At 44.5% G+C, this 24,409-nt stretch overlaps 1 protein-coding gene across 2 annotated transcripts in view; it reads right to left on the minus strand.

Moving 5' to 3' along the window:
- Positions 1-2,189: 2,189 nt before the first annotated feature.
- The window catches only part of CMTM7 (CKLF like MARVEL transmembrane domain containing 7), a 47,548-nt gene continuing 25,328 nt past the window's right edge, over positions 2,190-24,409 (minus strand). Inside the window, exons 2-5 of one of the 2 annotated variants that reach the window (XM_019727740.3) lie at positions 13,041-13,214; positions 7,179-7,277; positions 4,496-4,577; positions 2,190-2,892 (exon numbers count right to left, since the gene is read on the minus strand). In XM_019727740.3, the coding sequence (XP_019583299.1) occupies positions 2,879-2,892; positions 4,496-4,577; positions 7,179-7,277; positions 13,041-13,214 (369 nt within the window). In that variant the 3' untranslated portion in view covers positions 2,190-2,878. The remainder of the gene's footprint in view (positions 2,893-4,495; positions 4,578-7,178; positions 7,278-13,040; positions 13,215-24,409) is intronic. The other variant, XM_019727741.3, reaches the window with a different exon arrangement.

The raw sequence follows: 24,409 nt of genomic DNA on the forward strand, positions 1-24,409 counted from the left end.
AGGGGTGCGTCAGGCCAGGGCCTCCCTCAGGAACACACTTGTTTTTTCTCCAGGCCTGTCTGCAGACACCAGGGCCAACTGCCCATGGAGCAAGGCCCTGGGCACAAGCCAGCTCTGGCCTTGCTCTGCCACCCCAGACGCCCCATGTGGGGTGGTCACAAGCCAAGTCCAGAAGACGGGCAGACCTGGACTCGAATCCCAGCTCTATCACTCCCCTCACTTCCGCTCACCTTTCTCCCTGCGTCTCCCGGCTCCACTGCCAATGTGTTCAGAGTAGGTGTGCGTCATTACAGGGCTCTCACAGATAGGGCCAGTTCTATGGCTGCCGGCCACCCTGCTGTAGAGAGCAATAGATGACCAAAGCCATCTTCGAGAGCCTCTCTGAGCATCAGTCTTTCTTGTGGGTGGTGAGAACATGTCCATGCGGGGAGAGCAGCACCCTTCAAACTTTCTTCTCTTCCTCCCCAAGGACTAGGCCAAACTGAGGGAAGCTTTCCTGGCCAGGGAGCTGGCTGCTCGTGGTAGGGGATGTGGGCAGACCAGCTTTGGCCACAGGTGCCAACACCCTTTCCTGGGGCTTCAGGTTGCCAGAATGAGCCAGGGCTGGCTGTCGGTCCTTGGGGAAGGCCTCTGACCCCGTCCTCTCTCCATGGGTCCAGTCTTCTTTCCTCTCACATCTTTGCTTGGCCCTGACTGTGACTGCCCAGTGGGTCCCCTCCTTGCGCTGGCTGCTGGGGTGGCGGGTATAGTTTGGTTATATATGGGTACTGCCTGAGTTGAGCAGTTCCAGAGAGGGTCTGGTTTAGGGAAGATAAACACATGACACAGTTTGTATTCTCTAGGATCTGTAATGCTTCGCTGTTCGAATATGGCACTGGCCTTTTGGGCTCTGGTGCCTGCTCTGGGCTGGGTATAACTGGGTCTCTCTTCCCCCACTCTCCACGTAGCTCTTTCAGCTACTTTGGTGCCTAGACAGGTCTTTTTTTTTCTTTTTTCAATTGTGGTAAAATATATACAACAGAAAAGTTATCATTTTAGCAATGTTTAGTTATACAGTGTGGTGGCATCAATTACAGTCACGGTGTTGTGCAGCCATCACCACCATCCATCTCCAGAATGTTTTCATCTTCCTGAGTAGAAATGATACTGTCCTAAGGTCCGGCTGCCTGCCCCTTGAAAAAGTTAAAAATCGAGAGACAAGGTTGGTGGAAAGAAAAGCAGATTTATTCAGAATGCAGGCATTCGGGGAGGATGGCGGACTCTTGTCCAAAGGCCATCTCCTCGTTCCTAGAACAGGCAGTAGATTTTATAGGTACACAAGAAGAACAAAAGAAAGGGGGAGTCAGTCTGGCAGGTCCAAGGGCTGACATCCCTTCCTGGGATCTGGTCTGCTTTAAGATAATGTTATTGCTGGACTCCGGACTGGACTGGCCACCGTGGCCTGAGGCTTTATGTGTATTCCAGTGTCTGGGCGCCTGAGGATTAAGAAACTGTTCTTTTCAGGTTAGGATTCTGTTGACGAAATGGATTAATGAGGTATGAGTAGCCTTGAGAAAGGGAATAAAACAGAGTTCTTCAGTTTATCAGTGAGGGGAGAACCAAAGAGGAAATAGCTGAATATCAGGGTGGATCAAACTGCCATGTGCCTACAGAGCGAGCTGTGCTGTGAGTCCACCTGCAAACTAGCTAAGTCTAAGTACGTTATTGATTTACTGGATTTCACCCTTACAGAAACTGTACCCCTTAAACACTAACTCCCCCTTTCTCTCCCCTCAGATGTGGCAACACCATTCTACTGTCTGACTCTCTGAATTTTGACTACTCTAGGTCCCTCCTATAAAAGAAATCATACGGTATGTGTCCTTTTGTGCCTGGGTTATTTCATTTAACATCATGTCTTCGAGGTTCATCCACGTTGTAGAATTTTTCTTTTTAAGGCTGCCTGTGTTGCTTTTGAGTCCTGCTTTATGTCTGGTGTGAAAAGTACTTGGCTTCTACCCTTAAAAGCAATTTACTTTGAAAGTATGTAAACCTTGAGAGGCCAGTGTCTTCTGCATCCTTTACCCTTTTCACCCACCGTGCGTGGCCCCCACGTAGCATCATATGCTTCCCCATGAGGCTCGTGGGCCCCTTCGCTTCACTCCTGGGTTTGCAGCCTTCTTCTAGTTTAAGAAGAAATCCTTCTGCAATTGGCCAAGTCAATATTTTATTTAAAAACACAAACACACATACACACACATAATGTCAATGAAGGCAGGGCCCAGAAAGGAGACTGAGCTCTCCTCTTCGGGGACAGGCTGATCACATAGTGCTTCTACAGGCATGCCTCATTTTAAGAAAGAGGGGTATCTTCAAGACCAGATTTCCAAGCTGTTAGGTTGGTGCAGACGTAATTGCGTTTTTTTGCAATTTTTCACCTTTTAAATCGCAATTACTTTTGCACCAACCTAATACATAAATTTAGGAGATGGCTTTGTTTTCATAGGTAGACGTGAGGCAGCATCACTCCCCTGAGGAATGTGAAGTAGAGGCAGACTTAGGCAGGAGTACTCAGAAACCCCTCCACTGTGGTACGTGGGGTCGCCAGTCCCTGAGGCAGTTCTAAAAGCAGGAGGGAGAGACCAGATTTCCCTGGAGGCTGCTTTTCTTTCCCAGATGGGGGGGAATTCTCCAAGGACGACTGGAGAGACAGGTTTGGAGCAGCTCGGGAGCCCACAAGGAAGGTGAAGGCCCCCTTCTGTACCCACCAGCCCGGTGGGACTTTGGCACAGGAATACAGGTTCAGAAGTCTTTCCTAAGGTCACTGGATCACTGATCCTCCTGTCTGGTAGGCCATGCGTCCTGCAGGCCGCCTGCAGGCCCGGAGGCTGTGATGTCCTCAGACGGCTGCATCTTGGGAAGGAAATGGCAAAGTCAGCATGGCTGGCCAGGGCAGGGCCCACTCAGAAGCCACACACCAGAAGGCCATGTTCTGCTCAGTGCACGGCCTTCCTCCACCCACACCAACTTTCACTGGGACTGTTTTATTCTTTTTAAATACATTTCTAAAATAGTAAAAATATTAAATAGCACAGAGGGGATTCCCATCCCGACCTCTCCCCACGCCAGGTTTCCCGCTCAGAAGTATGTGAACTTCTTCAGCTGTTTCTTTTGGCTCTTCCTCCACTACTTTAAGTAATATGTTTATACCAATATTTGTAGATTACCTTTAGACGTTACCTATTCACTTTGTTTTTACATTTTTTTTTCATCATTCTTTTTCCCCATAAAATGCTTTACTGAGATATAGTTCACATACCATAGAATTCACCCATTTAAAGTGTACAAGTCTACAGTCTGCACTGTAGTCACGGAATTGTGCAACTATCACCACAATTTTAGAACATTTTCATCACTTCAGAAAAACCCCCTATCCAATTAGCAGTTACACCTGTATCCCACCTCCCCTCGTCCCTAGGCAACCACTAACCCACTTTCTGTCTCTATAGATTTGTCTATTCTGGACAGTTCACATACATGGAATCCTACAATATGTGGTCTTTTGTGACTGGCTCCCAACCTGGTAACGTTTTGCCAGTGACTACTAGGAGGAAATTGAAGCTCTGCTGTGGTGACCTTTCTGCAGAGCAACTCAGACAACAAAATTTGCATACTTTGATATTCTTAATGTTTTGTTTTTTTTTAAAGAAAGAAAAAGAACAAAGGAAGTGCTAGATCAAAGAAAGAAGTGGATTAATCAAAATAGCTGGTTCAAGCCCACAGCAATTCTGCTGCTAGGAATTCATTCTAAAATAAAAAGTATTAGGTATATATAGAGACATGTATTTATACAGATGCTCACTATAGCACTTTTTCGTAGCAAAGAATTTTGAAAACAAACAAACATAATACACCCAGATAGGAGACAAGGAAACTATGGCATAGACATGCAATGGGGCCAATTTGACACCCCAGAGCCATTCAGAACGACAGAAAAGAACACCTAATGACATGGGGGAAATGTCTGGTAGACCGTTAAGCAGGAGAAAAAGAGCAGGTAAGAAAAATAACAATTAAAGTCTGATCTTTCTAATAAAAGCAACATGTATATCTATATTATCTCTATCTCTATGTCTATAAATCTCTATATATTCAGAGAAAGGAAATACTGGAAGGGTAGACACCCAGCAGGGGCTATTTCTGGATAGTGTGATAGACGGTTTTTATTAAAAACATTTTTTCCCTTATTTATATTTTCTCTCTTCCATATTTTATTTTTGACATTAGGAAACATTTAAAGAAAATGCTGCTCCATCAGAGGCTGAAACGTTAGGGTGTCCCTGGGTGTGGTGGAGAGGGGGACCAGAGCAACAGTGCTTGGGGCCCCTGTGCCCCCACAGCCTCCCTACAGCAGGCTGTTCCCTAGTGTGGAACCCCCAGAACTTCTGGCCGTCCTCCTGTTCCCGAGCATAGGGAACTTCCAGAGATCATCTGTGTTCAGACAACTGGAACTCACCTGTTGACTGAGTCACACACGAGATCTTGTAGGACAGCCACACGCTTGCCAGGCAGAGGAAGGTGGCCATGAAACCAAAGACCTGCACGGGAGAGAGAGGAGAGGACGTTCCCAGGCTGAGGGTCGACCACTCAGGCAGTCTTTCTGTTTCTCATCTCTGTGCCTGTTCCCTGTAACCACTGTGGCCAGAAGGGAGCGTGGGAATCATGTGACCCGACTACCTTGTCCCTGCATAGCTATAGAGATGAGACCCTGTCCCCGGGTCCCCCAGCTGGGTCCCAGGCCTCTGGGTCTCAAGCCCTTGGCAATTCTCACTCTAGGCAGCTTTAGTGCCCATGTTTGGGTTTACGTTTATAAGTAAGCTGGGGACAATCCACTGTACTTTAATTATCCTGGGCTAATAAAAAAGGTAGAACTGTACATTTTAATTTGGGTTTTAAAAATTTTAATGTTCAAGTGGATTTTATTGGTGTGGTAGCACTGTTTGCATTTCATTCATCATGGTTTTCTGTTTGGCTCCATAGCTGTGTAAGAGCCAGAAGCTGAGGCCTTGCTATCTAGTCTTACATTTGCACATATTTAAATAATGTTAGACTAAGATAAGTTCAGGTAGCGCTCCTGTCCTTTGTGAGGGTCCTTCCACTGCTCAAGTGTTGGGACCTCGCCCTGTCCAACGTGTCATCTGTGTAGACGGGGACCAGGGCACCCGCAGAGGAAGAGAGCCTGGTGTGAGGCTCACCAAATGGTCAAGTGAGAAGCAGGCGCATATTCTGGTGTCTTGTCTGGAACTTCAAAGCCTGAAGCCATTTTATTTGTGAACAGCACTGGCAGCTGCAGCCAAAATTTACTGAGCACTTATTACGTACCTGCCAGTCTTCTAAGCCCTCAGGTGTGTTGATTCCATTAACCCTCACAACTCTGCCAGGTGGATGCTGGTGTGACTCTCCCCCTGCCGCCTTATCACACACAGGAAGTCAACTGTTTTGCCCAGGGCCACAGAGCAGCAAGGGCCAGACCTGGGACTGGAGCCCAGGAGTCTGGCTCCAGAGGATATGCTCTGCTCTACTTGTTGCCCAGGTGTTCTCAGACTTGCAAAAGACTTCAGGCTTGCTACGTTGCCACTAAGCACCCGGCCAAAGCCACTGCTGACTTTGGCCCAGGAGCAGCCTGACAAAGGGCAGGAATTTCAAGGTTCCGTTTTCTTTTCAAGCCTGGCTGCTGGTTTGTATAAGCAGCTGCCCCCACCGGTCCACAGCCCCCTTCCCCCTCCCCCAGGTCCATCTCCTTGGCTTCTTTTGTACTGATTGTCTGCACCACATAATTAGCCTATTAGAGTCTGTTCTGGCCTCTCATTGTCTGTTCTGCACAATTAGCACATTATATGCCCTCATGGTCTCCAACTGTCTGCACTGCATAATTGAACAGTTTATTCTGTTGCTACATAATGCTGTCCTGGATGACAATGCCTTGTTTGCTAATTGTTTCATGTGCCTTGGCCTTGACTCCTAAGCCAGATCACCATTTCCTCATAAGCAAGGATCATATCTTTTTTATTTCTTCTGGCTCCCTAGGCCCAAAGATAGTGTATGATAAATGGGGTTTATTAGGATTCCAGGGCTAACACCATTATGTGCAACCTGAATGATAAAACTCAGTAGGACTCTCCCCATGTGGTCCTAAAACATGGTGGCCCAGATTTCCTCTATGTCTCCTCTGCCAGCCTGCCTACAGTCGGGCAGGTGGTAACATGTAGGTGGTAAGCACACCTGGGAGATGGAATGGAAGGGTGGGCTGTGGGAGGCACTTAAGGGGCCTGAGTGTTTAGAGGACTGAGCTTTGGGGGGCACACTCCACCTCTCAGTGGAATTCCAGGCACGAACCCACTCTCAGCCCAAAGTCTGGAGTATTTGGGTAACATGTATAAATGAAAGAGTCTGTCACACCGAGAACTTTTCGGAAAACTCATTTGAAAAAAATCTTGCCTGCTCTTCAGTGAGGCAAGTCAGTACTAGCCCACGGGCCATCAAACTGTAAACAATTTACTAAATCAGAAATCAGATGACAGGAGTCTATCAATCTTTTTAAAACCATAACATACACATATGTATATGAGTGATAAATATACATAGCTCCCACGGTACTGTATTTTTGTCCTTTTCCATACTACTGTTATTTAGGCTATCAGCGGGATCAATTTTCACCTTTGAAAGGTATAGGAAGATTATTTCCTGGACTGAATACGGTTAAAAATTAGGATTGGCAAAGCTAGGACTAATGGCCGATATCACTAACTAATCACAGTACTGTTCCCTTGGGCCCAAAAGAGGCCCCAGAATCTTTCTCTGCGTAAGACTGAAGCAGCCATGAGCAAATGACCAGCATGAGCATGTGAATTAAAACCTGTATGCCCCCTGATTTAAGCAGTGGCTGTAAGAGAGAGAGGCCTGGGCTGCTGGGGCCATTTGGGTTTGCCAACAGCCCTGACGATCCACCTCCCGAGACCCTGCCCTGCGGGCCCAAGTTTAAGGCTCTTTGGAGACTGTTGCTGGCTGGCTCAAGGTGGGTACCGGTTCTGTGAAAGAAAGGCCCCAGAAAACAATCCCTTCGCTGTCCCTGTCAGGAAGAAAACGAGCATTCAAAAAACATGAATTCATTGCTGACGTCTCCCCGAGAATGTCCTCACCGCTCCAGCTACCAGTCCGCTCTGGCTGTAACTCTTGGAAGCTGCCACGATGGAAGCGATGAGGAGAAGGAGGGTACCAATTAAATAGTGCAGGAGTTCCTGGGGACAAAAACAAAGCAAAGCAGTGGGTAGGGAGGTCCACTCCTGGTTCTCAGAGTCCACCGGGCAGAAGAGATGAATGGAAGGGGAGGGAGGGGAACACCCTGACAGGAGCAGCGCAGCTCACAGGCAGCAGACACAGGAGGCTGGCCAGGATGAGGCCAAGCAAGAGAGGAAAGATGCCCAGGCAGGTGGGGAGAGAGGGGACAAAAAGAAAGGACACTTTTTGTGTGAAGAGAGAGGTTCATTAAGGACGGTTCCACTCCTGAGATCAGTTTGTACACAGTGCCTAGACCTGCCCAAAGCTACTAAAAAGCAATCGAGCTTCTCCCAACTCCCAAACTGGAGAGTTCAAATGAAGATCCAGCTTTGAGAAGCAAAGCCCCTTAGAGAGATGTGTGCCTTTCGCATCTGCTTCAGATCAAGTTTTGGGCAAACAATGTCCTAGCTTTGGTGACAGCCCAGAGTGTTTGCCTGTGCTGTGAACACTTCTAGGTGTGGACTTAAGAGGTGCCCAGCCCCCTCAGACTTGGAGTCAGAGCCTGGAATGAGGTCAGCAGCCCTTCTGTGAAGTGCCTGGGTGTGTGGTGGGTGCTGGGTTTCTCACGCTAAGTCCTACTGGTTTTGTCCCCAATTTGTCTTCCCTCTTCTCGTCTCTGAAAGTGCGCCTCAGGCCAACCTCTGATGAGTCTACTGGCACAAATGACTCAGCCTTTACTTCTCCCCTTGGTCCTCAAGGTCATCAAGTTCCACCCCATTTATTCTCCATGATTAAAATGGCATCTTTGCAGGCCTTGGAGGAGGCTGGACCTCTGTCACTCAGCAGCATAGCAGTATTTTCACCTCATCATTTCTCCTCCCCAACAAACACCAGATCAGAGGAGAACTGGGTCTTCAGGCCACTTATACATGAATGAATCCAGAGTGTATTCATTTTCAGTCGTCTTCAGTGAGAGTTTAGAAATCATACCTTCATGAAGTTCTGTCCATCAGGACAGTAGCTATTACATTTTGGAAAAAGCAATTTTTAAGCTGCAGCTCCTCTCAAAGGTGTGCAAAACCAAAGACCCTGATTTCTCCCTTAGTGACCTGAAAGGAATATTACGAGGTAGCCAACAGAGATTTTGATTAAAGAGCAGATTAGTAACTGGAAGTTCCCTACCTCCAAGATTCTCACACACAAAGAAAAAGGAGTATGATGTGGGATAGGGAAAATGAGTTGAGAGTCCTAAATGGAAGATGCTTAAGTAGTAAAAAATGTGTGGCCGAGCTTATCCTTCCAACACTCACTCCTCTTTCGGCCTACCCTCATTCATGTCCCCCAGCTTTTATTCTCTCCTTTGCTTGTTCATTATCAGCATCAGGGAAGATCAGAGGAACTTGTTCTCAAAAGAAGCAAAAAGATGCCATAACTTTGAAACAGGTCTTATAACTTAGGGACACAAAGGAAATGTCTTTTAAAATAACAATGGGTGATAATGTTAAATGTGAATGATTAATTCAATCAAGAAGCAGAGGTTGTCAGACTGGATTTTTAAAAAAAGACCCAACTATATACTGTCTATAGGAAACACACTTTATATTCAAAGACACAAGTAGATTGAAAGTAGAAGGATGGAAAAGTTATGTCATTCAAATAGCAACCAAGAGAAGGCTGTCTATAATAGTACCAGACAAATAGATTTTAAAACAAATAAAATATGTTACCAGAGATAAAGAGGGATATTTTGTAATGATGAAAATGTCAATTCACCAGGAAAATATAACAATTATAAACATGTATGCACCTAATAACAGAGCAACAAAACACCTGCAGCAAAATCTCAAATAAATGAAAAGAGAAACAGATAAATAATAGTTGGAGGCTTCAATATCCAATTTTCAATAATGTATAGAACAACAAGGGAGAAAGAAGCTCAGTAAGGAAATAGAAGACTCAAGCAATTCTATAACACAACTAGACGTAACAGACATCTATAAAATATTCTACCCAATAATAGAATATACATTCTTCTCAAATGCACATAAAACATGGCTTTACTTTGGAATTCTCCAGGATAGACCACATGCCAAACCATAAAACAAACCTCTGTAAATGTAAAAGGATTGAAACAATATGAAGTATGTTCTCCAACTACAACAGAATGAAATTAGAAATCAACAGCAGAAAGAAATTTGGGAAACTCACAAACATGTAGAAATTAAACAATACATTCCTAATTGACTAATGGGTCGAAAGAGAAATCACAAGGGTAATTAGAAAATAGCTGGAGATGAGTGAACATGAACATGCAATATACCAAAACTATGCAGTGCAACTAAAGCAGTGCTTAGAGAGAAATTTATAGCTGTAAATGCCTATATTAAAAAAAAAAAGAAAAAAAGTTTCAAATTAATAACTTAAACTTCACCTTAAGACACTGGAAAAGAAGACAAACTAATCCTAAAACAAGAAGACAGAAGGAGATAAATATTTGAGCAGAAATCGATGATATAGGGAACAGAAAAACAATAGAGAAAATCAATGAAACCAACAGTTGGTTCTTTGAAAAGATCAACAAAAGACAAATCTTTAGTTAGACTGATCAAGAAAAAAAAAAGAGAGAAAAGATTCAAATGACCAAAGTCAGAAATGAAAGAGGGTACATCACTACTGATCTTACAGACATAAAAAGTATTTTAAAGGAATACTATGAACAATTGTATGCCAATAAATTAGATAACTTAGATGAAAAGAACATATTCCTAGAAAGACATACTAGAGAAAATGACTCAAGCAGAAATAAACAATCTAAATAAATCTATAACAAGTAGAGTTTGAATTAAGAATAATAAAAAATGTCCACAATAAAAGCCCAGATCCAGATGGCTTTACTATGGAATTCTATCAAACATTTAAAGAAAAATACCAACTCTTCACAAGTTCTTCTAAAAAAATAGAACAGGAGGGAATACTTCCCAAATTATTCTGTGAGGTTAGCATTACCTTGATAACAAAACCACACAAAGAAGTTGTAAGAAACCAATAATGTCTCTTAAGAATGCTAATGCAAAAATCCTCAATAAAACACTAGCAAACCAAATCCAGCTACATATAAACTGAATTTTACACTATGACCAAACAGAATTTATCCCAGGAATGCAAGATTGGTTCCACATATGAAAATCAATGTAATACACCATATTTATAGAATATTGGGGGGCGGGGGGGAGAGGAGAGAGAAACCCCACACGATTATCTCAATAGACAAAGAAAAAACATTTAACAAAATCTAACACCCTTTCATGATCAAAACAACAAAGAAGGTAATTTTTTTGATATGATAAATGGCATCTACAAAAAACCCACAGCTAATGATGAAAGATGGACTGCTTTCTTTCTAAGATCAGAAACAAGATAATGATGTCTACTCTTCCCACTTTGATTCAACATGCAACTAATTTCTTGCAATAAGGCAAGGTAATAAAAGGCATCCAGATTGGAAAGAAATGTAAAACTATATTCACAGATGGCAATGATCTTTTATATAGAAAAGCCTAAGGAATCCATTAATAATCATTAGATCTAAGAAATGAGTTCAGCAAGGTTGAGAATACAAAATCAATATATGAAAATTAATTGTATTTTTATTCACTTGTAATAAACAACTCAAAAAACAAATGAAGAATATAATTATATTTGAAATAGCATCAAAAAGAATAAGATACTTAGGAAAAAATTTAACCAAAAAAAGGCAAAACCTATACTCTGAAAACTACAAAACACTGTTGAAAGAAATTAAAGAAGATCTAAAAAGAAGATCTAAATAAATATCATGGATCACAAGACTTAATATTAAGATGGCAATACTCTCCAAATTGATTCACTGCAATTCCTATTAGAATCCCAGCTGACTTCTTTGTAGAAACTGAAAGGTTGATTTTAAAATTCATATGAAATTGCAAAAATCCAAACAATCCTGAAAAAGAGGAATAAATGGGAAAACTCACACTTTCTAATTTCAAAACTTACTACAAATCTACAGTAAGATAGTGTAGTAAGATCAATGCAATAGAATTGAATCCAGAAATAAATCCATGAGTTTATGGCCAACTAATTTTCAGCAAAGGTGCCAAGACAATTCAATGGGGAAAGAAAGTCTTCGCAACAGATGGTGTGGGACAACTGGATATTCACATGCAAAGAATGAAGCTGAATCCTTACTTCATAGTCTATGCAAAAATTAACTCAAAATAGATCTAAAACTATGAAACTCAGAAGAAAATACAGAGGTACATCTTCATGATCTTGGATGTGGCAATAACTTTTTAGATATACCAAAAACACAAGCAACAAAAGAAAAATAGATAAATCAGATTTCATCAAAATTTAAAAATTGTGCTTTAATGGACACTATCAACAAAATGAAAACCAGCAGAATGGGAGAAAATATCTGCAAATCATACATGTGATAAGGGATTTTTAACTAGACAATACAAAGAACTCTTACAATTCAGTAATAAAAAGACAACCTAATCAAAGAATGGGCAAAGGATCTGAATAGACATTTCTCCAAAGAAAATACACAAATGCACATGAAAACAGGACTGACGTCATTAATCATCAGAGAAATGCAAGTCAAACCTACAAGACACCACTTTACACTCACTAGAATGACTAAAATCAGAAAGTTAGAAAATAAGGAAAAATTGGAACCCACATACACTGCTGATGGGAATGTAAAATGGTGCACCACTTTGGTAAATAGTCTGGCAGTGGAAACAATTAAACATAGTTACCATGTGACCTAGCAATTCCACTCTTAGGTATATTCCACACGAAATGAAAACACATCCACACAAAAAACTTGCACATGAATGTTCATAGCAGCAGTTATTCATAATAGCCAAAAGGTAGAACCAATCCACATGTCCATCAATGATGAATGGATAAACAAAATGTGGTATATCCTTTCAATGGACTATTACTTGGCTGTAAAAAGAAATAAAGTACTGACACACGCTACAACATAGATATATCATGAAAACACTCTGCTAAGTGAAAGAAGCCAGTCATAGAAGACCGCATATATGACACCATTTACACAAAAAGTCTAGAACAGGAAAATTGATAGGGACAGAAAGATTAGTGGTTGCTCTGGCTGGAGGGAATGAGGGGTAGGAGGTGACCGCTAAAGGGGCTGGGGTTTCTTTTTGAGGTGATGAAAGTATTTGAAAATTGACTGTGGTGATGGTTGCACAGCTCTGGGAATATCCTAAAATCTCTTGAATTACACATTTTAAATGGGTAATTGTATGGCATGTGAACTATCAACAGAGCTGTTTTTTAAAAAAAAATAACATAGTGAAAAGAAAAAACCCTGGCAACTTTGAAATCTTTCCTCAGGCTCTGCCCGTCCATTTTAGCTGTCGGATCTTATCTTCAATATTTACAACAGTATGCATACCCATCACCTTTTGCAGCTTCTTCCTTCCACGTCTTCCCCCCAACTCTCACACACACACAGCCCATTATCTGTCGCTCGAGAAAATAAACACTGAGACAAGAGTCACAGCCTTCTTGTAAGCTGGAAGGTGGGTTTTAGGAAGCAGTGAAACGTCAGGAGGAGGCGTCCACCAAACAGTGGGAAATTCAGGGCTGAAGCAGCTGAGGATGGTGGGAGAGGGAGGGTGGGCAGACGGGAAGGACACCATGGGGTCTCGGTGCCCCAGCTCACAGCCGGACTTCTGTGCCGAGGACAGGGTCAGGCCACACTCCCTTACCGACAGGGGCCAGCTGATGCAGGTGAGCGTGCGGTAGAGGCGGAACAGGTGGACCAGGTAAAAGGCGAGGATCATTATCAAGTTGCAAATGGTGACCACTTCGAAGTATCTGTAGGCGCTGTAGCCGGTCCACGGAGAGCTCCTCACACAGATGAAGGCAATCAGCAGAGTGACCTGGGACAGCAGTACAGACACGTGAGAGAAACGCCCACCAAGACGTGTGCCCAGGGAACAAACAGCAACCAAACAACAGAAAATGGAGGAACTGCTACACCTTGGGTTATTTCGTCACAAATTGGCTGGAAGAGTACAATTTCCTATAAGACAAGCTTTGAAAATACTAACCAGTTGTGAATGCTGAGGACTGCTGTGAGTGGCTTTGTCCTCTGAGACTGTTACATTGTGCCGGCCGGATGCCTCCTCAGAGAGAAGGCAGGGATGTATGAAAATACCCAGGCAGCACCACCCCATTTATTTGCTGGACCTCCGCAGAGCAAAGAGAGAGTCGGCATGATACCGCACCTTGGGTTTACATGCTAGGTTGAACTGTAGGAAGTTGCCAATATTTGATTGTGTTTGACCCACAAAGAAGGCGATTCATATGTTACACCCTACCAGGAGGCAGACAATAGTGACTGCTTACTGATGCCCAGCGTACATGATCTCATTGAGGCCTCACAGAACTCTGCCAGGTGGATGAAATCACTTCCATGTTCATATGGGGAAACTGAGGCAGACAGGTTCACTAAATAGCCCAAGGCTACCCAGCTTGTGAGCAGCAGAGGTAGGATTTGAACCTCAGTCTGTCTGACTCCAGGGATTATATTCCTCCAGGTCAGATGCAGTGTTGCCTTCCAAAAATGGAAGCCCTCATCACACACAAGCCGAGGAAGGTGAATGTGTTATCATATGTGTGGGAATCCTGGTTACAAGGTGGCAAGAACTCACTGGCCATGTGGTGAGAACTTGCTAAGTCTATCATTGCATGAATGACTGAATGAATGTGCAGAATTAATAAATTAATGATCTATTGATGAATTAACAGGTCAGGTAAATTATTAGCAGCATATGAATACTGTGAAAGAGCAGATTGGAAGAGGGCAGAGAAGATTCTGAGTTTTTGTGAAGGCCACTCAAAAACAATAAATTCATGTTCACTCTACATAGGGAATAAAACAATAAAACATAGGTGTCAAGTGTGTATAAATCTTAGGATCTATTGGAAAAGCAAAACTAATTCAGGACAAAAATTATTTTAGTTTGCCTCTTTCCTATAGTCCAGTGATTCTCAAAGGGGTGTGTGTGTGTGTGATTTTTGTGTCCTTTGACATTTTGTGTCCTAGGTACATTTTAAGTTGTCACAACTGTGGTGGGAGGTTGTGACTGGCATACAGTAGTTGAGTAGAGGCTGTGGGTGCTGCTAAACACCCCACAACGTGCAGGACAGCCCCCGCAATAAAGAACTCTCTGGTCTCATATGTGGCCCGAACTGTTGTGCTGCTGTGGAGAAAGAAACCCTGCTGTAGAAAATGTGTGTCTGTATGGAGAATTAAATTACAAAAAGGATCTAATGCTGGTTAAAGTGCTCAACGCCACACATGCTCTATTTTCTAGAGCCCCTAATTTCTAGCACACTACTCGGCTCGTGACAGGTACAGCAGCTAGAAAAGCACTCTCGGCTTGAAGCTGAAAGCGGGCATGAAGAGTGCTCTGCTTAGCAGATCAAAACAGAAGAGTGTGGCTCTGACACAGAGGGACCCTCAACATTTGCGTATTCCCCTTTGCTAATGAGCGACGTGAGTATTTTCATTTTCTCGGTTCCTCTCAAGCCAGTCAGCCATGGTAATATAATGACTCACGCCTTGAGGGTGTTTGAAGGCCCAGGGGAAGCGTTGCCTCACTCAGGAGTGTGGGCGATGGCTAGCTAGGGCTTTGCTGCCTCATCAGACCCCATTTCCAGGCATCATCCATCTGGAATGTCTATGGGTCGCCTCAGTCTTGCACTGATGCCCTCATGTACTCAGGCATTTTTATTCAAGGTCTGCCTTAAAATGCACAGAATTCAGGATTATGCTGTGCGATTGATTCCCAGGTGGAGATGCAATTTTGCACCTAATTTAATGCAAAGATTAGAATAATTTTTACAATCCTTCATCTGTGACAGAGTCGGCTCTTTCTCGTGGTGAGAGACAGATGTGGGAATTTCCCAGTGAACACAAGGGGCTTGGGCAGGTCTCCCCCTAAGAGCTCCTAGGTCTGAGTCTCCTGCAGCAGAAGTACATTACTGCTGTACCACAAACCATCTCAATCCTCCCTGGGAAACTTGTCAAAGAAGACTTCCCAAATTCTGTCCACTTGGCCTGAGGCCGCCAACTACGTGCTCTTCTTTAAATAATAGGACAGCCCAATTTTGGAAAATCTCACCGAGACAGCAGAGGCTGTGTACTTATGAATGCTACTGAAAACTTTCTTTTTTGCCCAAGGATTCTTCCACTCCTACTTTAGATAGCCAGCATCTTAGTTAGTGCACTTCAAAAAAAGAAAAAAAAAATTTCACGGATACCAAACATTTCAGGAACTCTTGTAAAGCCAGTAGGTAACCTCTGCAAATGCTGGAGACCTCAGAACCATTCAGATCCATGCTCGGGGTTAGCCAGCAAGGTGAAGCAGAAGAACAAAACAATGGTGGAGAAAAAGGCCCTGGGTGTTGGTCCCCCACCCCCACCTGGTCCTCTCAGGACTTCTTCTTGTTCCCTGCTAGAAAAGCAGATCAACAAACACGCCTGAATTTGAGAAGACTGAGTAGGACTTCGGGACTGAGTGAAGAAGGCTGGGAAGCTTTGGGAAGATAGATGTGGTTCCGTGTAGAGTAACTGAAACATGGTATCAATGCTAAGGACGTTAGTCCTGATTCTTTGGGCGCCTGCGAGCTCCCCGCATCAAGGCTTGTTCTGCTATATCGAACTGTCAAGAACACTGAAAACAGAATATCTAATATAAATGTCCATTAAAAGTAATGTTGCAAGAACCCTCAGCTCAGAGCAAGGGTCTCACAGACCAGTTGTGGCACCGGAATCACCTCAGCTTGGAAACCACCCCCCTTTCCTCCAAACTGTGTCCCTTCTGACTCCATACTATCAGAATTCTTACTGGGAAGAAGAGATGATTTTTGTGAGAGCAGGAGTGGGTTTCAATTTCACAGATGAAGCAAGTTGACGTTACCTGAGAGAAACAATTGCCCCTGAGAACTTTGGAACTAAAACAAGTTAGTCCTAATTCCACAGGCAGGTGCCAGACAGCTTGCCCAGGTTCTCAGCCCTTGTTGGGGCCCCAGACAGGCCGCCCTCACAATATCCCACAATGGCATATAGATTACATTGAATTAAGGTTACTTGATATGCAGCCGGTGCCAGAAGGGCATCTTGACCCTGAGTGCAGGAAATAAATCTCCCCTTTGACAGGTGCCCTCCCCACACCTGGAAGGCTGAGACAGACAATCTTATGACTACAGCTAAAAGCTCATCAGCCAAAGAACCTATATAAACACTTCGTTAATTTACTACCCGAGCCCAAACTTTGTTTAGATTCCTCGCTAATGAATACCCACACCTTGCTTAGATTCCTTTCTAATAAGCACTAACGTTTTCGGTCCTGCCAATTCTTCACAAAGGTATTATTATTTTTCGTCTAAACAGTATAAAAAGGTGTCTGGTTCGATCATTTCTCTGAGCCTCATTTTATGATCTGAGCATCGTATTGTGATTCTCCCGTGGGCACGTATTAAATTGGTTTTTCTCCTGTTAATCTAATCATGTGTCAATTTTGTTATTTTATTACACGTCCAGCTGTAAGGAGTAAAGAAGGGTAGAGTGGGAGCAATTCTCTTCCTCCTCAGACACCCCGAGGCAGACGTGGAATTCTGAAGTCTAAGAAGGACAATTTTTGCAGAAGATGGAGAGGCGGTGTTCAGGTGATGCCTTCTTCTGAGCTGGGCAGGAGATGCCTCTGGTGGCCTCAGGGGCACTGTGCCTGCTGCCTACCTGCAGCCTGCACTCTCAGCAGACCCGATCCCTCCATGCTCCTGCCAAGTTTGGTCTGCTGAGCATGCCCGTGTCTGGCTGAAGGTGGCACCAGAAGCCTTTTGTTTTAAGAACCCCGGGCTGGATGCTGGCAGGTCACCCATCCCTACCCTCTCGCAAGGGGTTTTTATTCTGACCTTGGAATAATGTTTCAGTGAGAGAGACAGGCGGGAGGAGGGGAAGTTACTGATGAAAGGCGATATCAAAATGTCTCAGGCCCAACTCGAAGTAGCTTTTCTGGAAAAGCCCAGTAGATGAAAGCCAGGGTTATTCAAAAAGTCAGAGTTGTGGATGATGCCTTATTGACTGGAAACTGCATTTATAGATGTAAGCAAAGCCCATAAATGATTGTGCTCGGCAGTGGGCAGGCAGGAAAAGGAATTGGAAATGCTCCCAACTTTGGCTGAATTCTGCCCTGGGGTGTGAGCAGATTCACCCCTGCCTCCCTGCCAAAGGCCCTGCTGGTCATCACCAGGAAAGAGCCCTTGTGCAATCTCGTTAACACCCACTGGGCGAGAAAACCTTGCCCCTGACTTACCTTACTCTTCTAGGCCTCCTGTCTCACTCACCAAAGGCTTCTTCCCATCCCCCAGCACAGTTTTGTTTTCTATTCAAATATAAAAATGCCATGGAAAACACAAGGGAGGGGGAACAATCTAGGAAACACTATGTCAGCGGTTCACAGGTCCAGGCCTCGCACAGGTTTCCGAATCTCACCAAGTCACCTGCACTGTACTAAAAACCAGAGCCACACTTGTCCGTGCTGAGACTATTTCTGGAAGGCCGCATACGCAGCTGTTAACAGTGACGGCCTCTGGGGAGGGGAAGGGATTATTTAGAGGTTTAAAAAATTCACTTAGTTTGTTCTCTTTTGATCACATATTAAGTTGTAAAATATCATTTTCTTAATGACATATCTCAGAGATCTTTAAGGGCACACATACAGATCTACCTTTTCCTTTTAATTGGCGGCAGCTTTATTTGACCCAGGGTTTCTCAATCTCGGCACTACTGACATTTGGAGCTGGACAACTCATTGTTGTGTGTGTGGGGGTGGGTGTGTGGCGGGGGCTGTCCTGTAGGATGTTTAGCAGTGTCCTGGTCTCTACCCTCTAGATGCCAGTAGCACAGCCCCAGGTGTGACAACCAAAAAACGTCTCCAGACATTGCCAAGAGGCTTCTGGGGGCAAAACTGTCTCTGGTTGAAAACTGCTACTTTAAACAGTCTTTGATTAATGGCCATTTATCACATCCCCAGTTTCTTACAAACACAAACAATTTTGCAAAAATAGTCTTGGATATACTTCTTTGCATATATATGAACATTTCTGGAAGATTCCTAGAGGTAAAATTACTGCGTGAAAGCGCATTCACATTTAAAATTTTGATGTTTGCTGCCAAAATGCTATCCAAAAAAGACATGAGTTTCCCTGCACAGCAAATCTTGCCAACACAGATTATCGGTGTTTAAAAAGAACGGCAATGAAATTTTGTTATTTAATCTTCATTTCCTCGATTACCAGTTGGTTGAATATCTTTTCATATTGGTTATTGCCTGTTCATATTCTTGGCCTATTTTTCTATTGTTTGTATTTTTATTATGGGTTTGAAGTACTCTTTATACTCTGAATATTAACCTATTATCTGTTACAGAAATTACAAATAATTCTCTCAATCTCTCATTTGCCTTTATTTTTAGTCTTTTGTTTTACCGAAGTTTCAGTTTTTTTACGCAGTCAAATCTATGCATCATTCCTGGGTTTTTCTCCGCAAGAAGATTATAAGAATACCTTACATTAAAAAAGAAATGTTTATTTCCTTTTTTACATGTAAAACTTCTACCTCTTTAAGCATGTGAGATTTATTTTTGTAAATGGCATGAGCCAGGGCACACAACAGGGTCCTAACTTTGGCAAATAATCAATTGTACTAATAGCATTCATTGAATAGCAGCACATCATTTCACCACTGGTTTGAAATGCGCCTTTTACACAAAACTTGTCTGCTCACTTCCAATCCATTGTCCACAGAGCAATCATCAACTTTAAAACTTCTTAAAGCCTTAGAAACTCTTCAGTAGTTTCCCATACTCTTGAATTAGATAAAAATAATTTAATGAGGCCCAACAGGGCTGCGGGTTTTGATCCTAGCTGCCTCTGCGTCTCTGGGTACACTCTGCCCCTTAGGAGGGTCCCCAGCATTCTCTCTTATGGTACCTTTGCAATCAGTCCTTATCTATGAGTTTGTTGGTTAACCTGTTTACCACCTTCTCCCCCAACGAGAATGCAAGCTGCATGAGTAGAGGGACCCTGTGGGTTTCACTCTCACTCCCTCTGCTCCCACCAGCATACCCTGCACATAGTAGGTACTCAATTCAACATGGGGTGAATGAAATCCTGCCATCCTGTCACAGCTCCATGACAATCTGACACATTTACAAAAACACACCTCCTCCCTTACTGGCCTCAAGTCCTTTGAGAGAGGATTGTTTTTTATCGTGGATCATCACTTAGGACCTAGTATGATGCCGAGCGTGGAGAAGACGAATGACTGTTGGAGTTTATTCTGTGAACACCTTTCAAAGTTGGCCAGAAGCCTGTCTGGCATTCGGACTCTCCAGTCTGTGGGCATGGGTATGATGTATGAGGGGCTTCCAGATTCTTAGTTCATGATGGAGCCAGAACATTATCTGCTTGTTACTCAGGCCAGGTCTTGCTCCCCTTGTCCCCGACCAATTTTTCACAACAGATGCAGCCTGGATGGACTGCCTGGTAAGTAGTGGTAACAATCATGTCACTGTGTTACCACTGCTCTTAACTGGCAAAGGTCATCAGATCACATTTAGGGAGATTGGGCTAGAAAGCACAGCCAGTCAAAAATGTCACTACATCAAAAAGGGCGAGAAGCACCACTGACATCCACGCCGGCTTGGTGGTTTGGTGCTGATACTGAACCAAACCGCAATCACACATTTTTGTTTGCAGCAAGTAAAGGTTTCTCTAGCTTGTTTCTCTTTCAGAATCTGACCAGATTACCTGGTCTCTCTAGTGGCTGACTGCATTTCAAGAGCACAAAAGCAGCATCTTCTGTCTCTCACCCCTGCCATTAGCAAGGGGGGACGTGCTTCTCTGTGTATGTATGGAAGTGAAAAGACAGAGATGTGGGCGGTTGCCTCCCCGAAACTGCTGGAGGACATGGCTGGGAGCAGTCAGTCACCTCCCGGAGGAGTGGGTCATCAGAGCACTAAGAACACAGAGAAAACGTGGAGACGCCACAGGGAATGTGAGGGTTGAACCCCAAAGGGAAGAGGCCATCAGCATGGCTGCTCAGGTGCTAAGAAGAGCAAAGGTAATACCTACACTGCTGGAAAGCTCACTGTGCACCAAGCTCTAAGTGCTTTATATGTACTTGCCCATTGTATCCTCACGGAACCTACAATATAGGTGCTATTAGTCTCCTCACTTCACAAAACGGGAGTAGAGGGACTGAGCCACAAAGGGATCAGCACCGATCACACAGCTGGCGAGTCTGGAGCCAGGGCCTGGACCCGGGCAGCCTCCAGAGGGGCAGCCTCTAGCTGCTATGGCAGTAATGCCCTGTGTCTCCAAAGGGCACCCCAGCCCCAGCACTGCCTACTGGATGTGTGTCAGCAAAAGTGAACAGGGACAGAGAGGAATAAGAGGGGCACATGTCCTGAGATCAGTGCCACGGAAACCCCTGAGGGGTGAGGGGTGAAAGCAGCACTAGCCAAGGCAGGACAGGAGGTGTGGAAGCCCAGGGAGAGAAATGGAAGCCAGGAGGGGTGAGGACTCAAGAGGTACAGCCGGAACCATGTTTTGTTCACAGTTGTTTCCCAGTGCCCTGAAGGTACATGGGTTCTCCACAGATATCTGTTGAGTCAGTGAAGGAACAAATGAGTGATCGCAATTATACATCCATTTCCTGTGGGCCGCGTATGCTCCAGGCACTGAGCCGGGTCACATTCCTGCTCGCTCCTGCCTCAGGGCTAGAGGGGAGAGACAGATGAGTAGAAGAAGGTCAAACCATCACCTCAGAGATGTTCTACCTTTCACATGTGGGATGAGACCCGTGGGCACACAGGCAGGGACCATGACTAATCCCCTGTTGTGTCCCCAGAGCCCAGCGCAGAGTAGGCCTTCAATTATACACACAGACCTGAAGTTGGCATTCAGCTCGAAGCACCCCAGTGTACAAACGGCCTGCAGGCTGAGAGCAGCTGCTTTTTGCAGTCACCCCCACTCAGGCTCTCTAGGGTTTATGGGGAGGTGGCGCTGAACGCAGGGGTTTGCTATTAGGCACAGGCAGGAGAGTGGCTGCCTGCGTAGGAACCGCCATGACAAGCGAATAGAATGCTCAGCAATGTAGACATAAACTGAAACATTTATGGATGAGATAAAACACAGTACAGAATTAGCTTCACAATAATATGGGAGCAAATGGGCACAAGGGATCTTTTGGGGGTGATGGAAATGTCCTAAAGTTGGATCATGGTGATGGCCGCACACCTCTGGCAAGTTGCCAAAAATCACTGAACTGCATACTTACAATGCATAGTTTTAATGGTCTGTATATTATACCTTAACGAAACTGTTAAAAATAATTTGGGTGCATTAAGAAGGTGGCGATATACACATATTTCAACAAGGATTGAGCATGAATTAGTGACTGTTGCAGCTGGGTGAGGGGCACATAAGGGCTCACTGGGCTATTTGCTCCATTTTTGTGTATGTTTGAAATTTTCCATAATGAGAAAGTTAAAATATAGTGCCCAATAAGCTCAGAGAAATAACTAGGTGCCATAAAGTGGGGAGAGCAGAGGGAAAAATGAATTGAAATTTGTAGTCATCGCTCTTGCCAAAAAGACACAAGTGGAAGTTAGGAAACGATTTTAAACACTATACAGCAATAACTGTGGTTAATAAGCAATTCAAGTAGTGTGAGTCCATGGGGCTTCATCCAAGACCAGACAAGCATTTTTGGTTCCTTCTGATAAATGAAATGAAAGTGTAATAGTTCCCATTCCGACCACAGCCGGACCAAGCGATCAGGTTCTACAGTCACAACAGTCGCCAGTGCAGATACCCGTGCAGAGACTTGTGGAGAGAGTGTCTGATGCAAACACCGGTGTCTGAATGGGGCCACAGTTGGGCCACAGGTGGACAGCAGTGGCCTACAGCTTTCCACAATTCTCGATGCAAGGTGGGCTGAACACAACTTGTCCAACTGTCCGCATAGAAGGAACATTTCTGGAACAATGTTTTCCCAGGTTTGACTAGTAAAATACCCAGCGTGTATTGATCAACTTGGCAAGGGGCTGTGGAGAGAATATCTAAGACCCCGAAATGTCTAGAAATGCATGGTATAATTTCATAAGCCAAACAAAGACCCTACGTGAGCAGAAAAAGGAGGAAAAACGTCTTACACTAAGGTGAGACTGCTTCCTTCCAGCCAAACCCAAGCCAGCTTAACCCTAACATGTTAGCTGCCCCACAGCACCTCAGCTTAATTCCTTTTCAAACTTTTCCTCTGCTTCTAAAACACTGGAAAACATTGTGGGGAAAACACAGAAAATACCTTAAATGATCTTTTTAAAGATTCTAAGACCTAGAGAACCAGATAAAACCAGACGATAAGAGCCCTGTATGCAGTCAGGATCTTACAGGAAGAAGGAGCTAGTGTTTCCCCGAGGTTCCCTGGTGAGATGACTGCCAAGGAATCTTCTCTAGGACTGGCAGGAGCCGGGGCAGGGCCTACAGTCCCGGCTGGGACATGAGGTTTTTACAAAGTGCTGAAATGATTCTGACAATGATAATTATTTTCATGAGTGGCTAATATTCATTAGGCACTTACCATGTGCCAGGCATAGGGTTGCTGAATTATTACAACCACCCAGGGAAGTATGTGCTGTTATTACTCCCACTCTACAGATGAGGCAACTGAGACACGAGAGAGGTACCTGCCCTGGGCCATAGAGCTGTGTGCTCAGAGACTGGATTTCACCTTTTCCATCTGGCTCCAGAATGTGGTTTTTAACCATAGTTTGCTGCTTCCTGCCTCTTTTATGTGTTTTTTTTTTTTTCCTCCAAGGTGTGGGACTGGGCAGATGAATTCACCCGCAAACTGTAAAGCTTTCCCAGAGGACTCAATGATCTATGGGTGTTGGGTGGGGGTGGCGGTGGTGGTATGTAAGAAGCTTAAATGGCCAGACATTCTGATCCCCGTGGCCTCGGTAATGAGTTGTAAAATGAACACCCAACATCCTGTTAGTGCACAGTGGCCGACGACGTTTCCCCCAAATTCCACAGCAACACTTCCAGTCTCACACGCTGTTCCAGAACCTTGCTGCTCCCCATAGAAGCAGAATTGATTTCTCCTCCCCTTGACCCAGGGCAACCTTAGAGGCTGCCCAGATGTGGTGGAAATGAAATTATATGACTCCCACGGCTAGGTCACATACCTCGATACAACTTCCTTCTGGCCCTCTGTCTTAGGACGCTCCCCCTTGGGCCCTCCCACCATGTTACAAGGAAGCACAGATGACTCGGAGAGGCCACGCGTAGGTGTCCGGCCAACAGTCCCAGTTACGGGTCCCAGCCAATAGCCAGCATCAACTGCGACATGTAAGCAAGTGAGCTTTCAACCCATTTCAGCCCCAGCTTTCAAGTCTACCCAGCGGACGCCCAGTCACTGCAGAGCAAAGACAAACCCTCTTCCCTGCGCCCTGCCCAAACTCCTGACCCACAGAATTTGTGAGCATGAGAAGTGGTTGTTTTACACCACTGCATTCTGGGCTAATTTGATACGCCATAGAGGCTGGAGCAGGCACTTAAACGAAAAAAGGTCCCGCTTGGTCTGTTTTGAAAGTAGCACATGAATTGTTCTGGGTTTCGTATTTTGATTCTTTGCACAGGGAAGCTGAGATCTGTCCAGAGGACAGTGATGAGCCCAGTGAGAGACAACATCTGCGACCCACACCTGGGACTCTGGCTTAAAAATGTTCCCTCAGCAGAGATGCTCTTGGGGCCGGCTCAGCTGAAAGGCAGCTGTCGCCTCTGAGGACACTGTCGCTGAGTATTATATAATGAAACTGCTGTGGTAGGGACGACTAGAGAATGGCTGAAAGCCCCACCTCCATCCTGAATCACTGAAGGGATGTTCATCCTGAATCATCCAGAGGCGAGAGGCTCCGACGGGGCTGACACTGCTGAGCCTGGAGGCTCCCACCTTGCTTTACACAGTTCAGTGAAAAATGCCAGTAATAGTCAGAGG

The sequence above is a fragment of the Rhinolophus sinicus genome, chromosome 5, assembly GCF_057876585.1.
Source record: "Rhinolophus sinicus isolate RSI-liver-muscle chromosome 5, RSI-T2T, whole genome shotgun sequence".
NCBI classification, from domain to species: domain Eukaryota; kingdom Metazoa; phylum Chordata; class Mammalia; order Chiroptera; family Rhinolophidae; genus Rhinolophus; species Rhinolophus sinicus.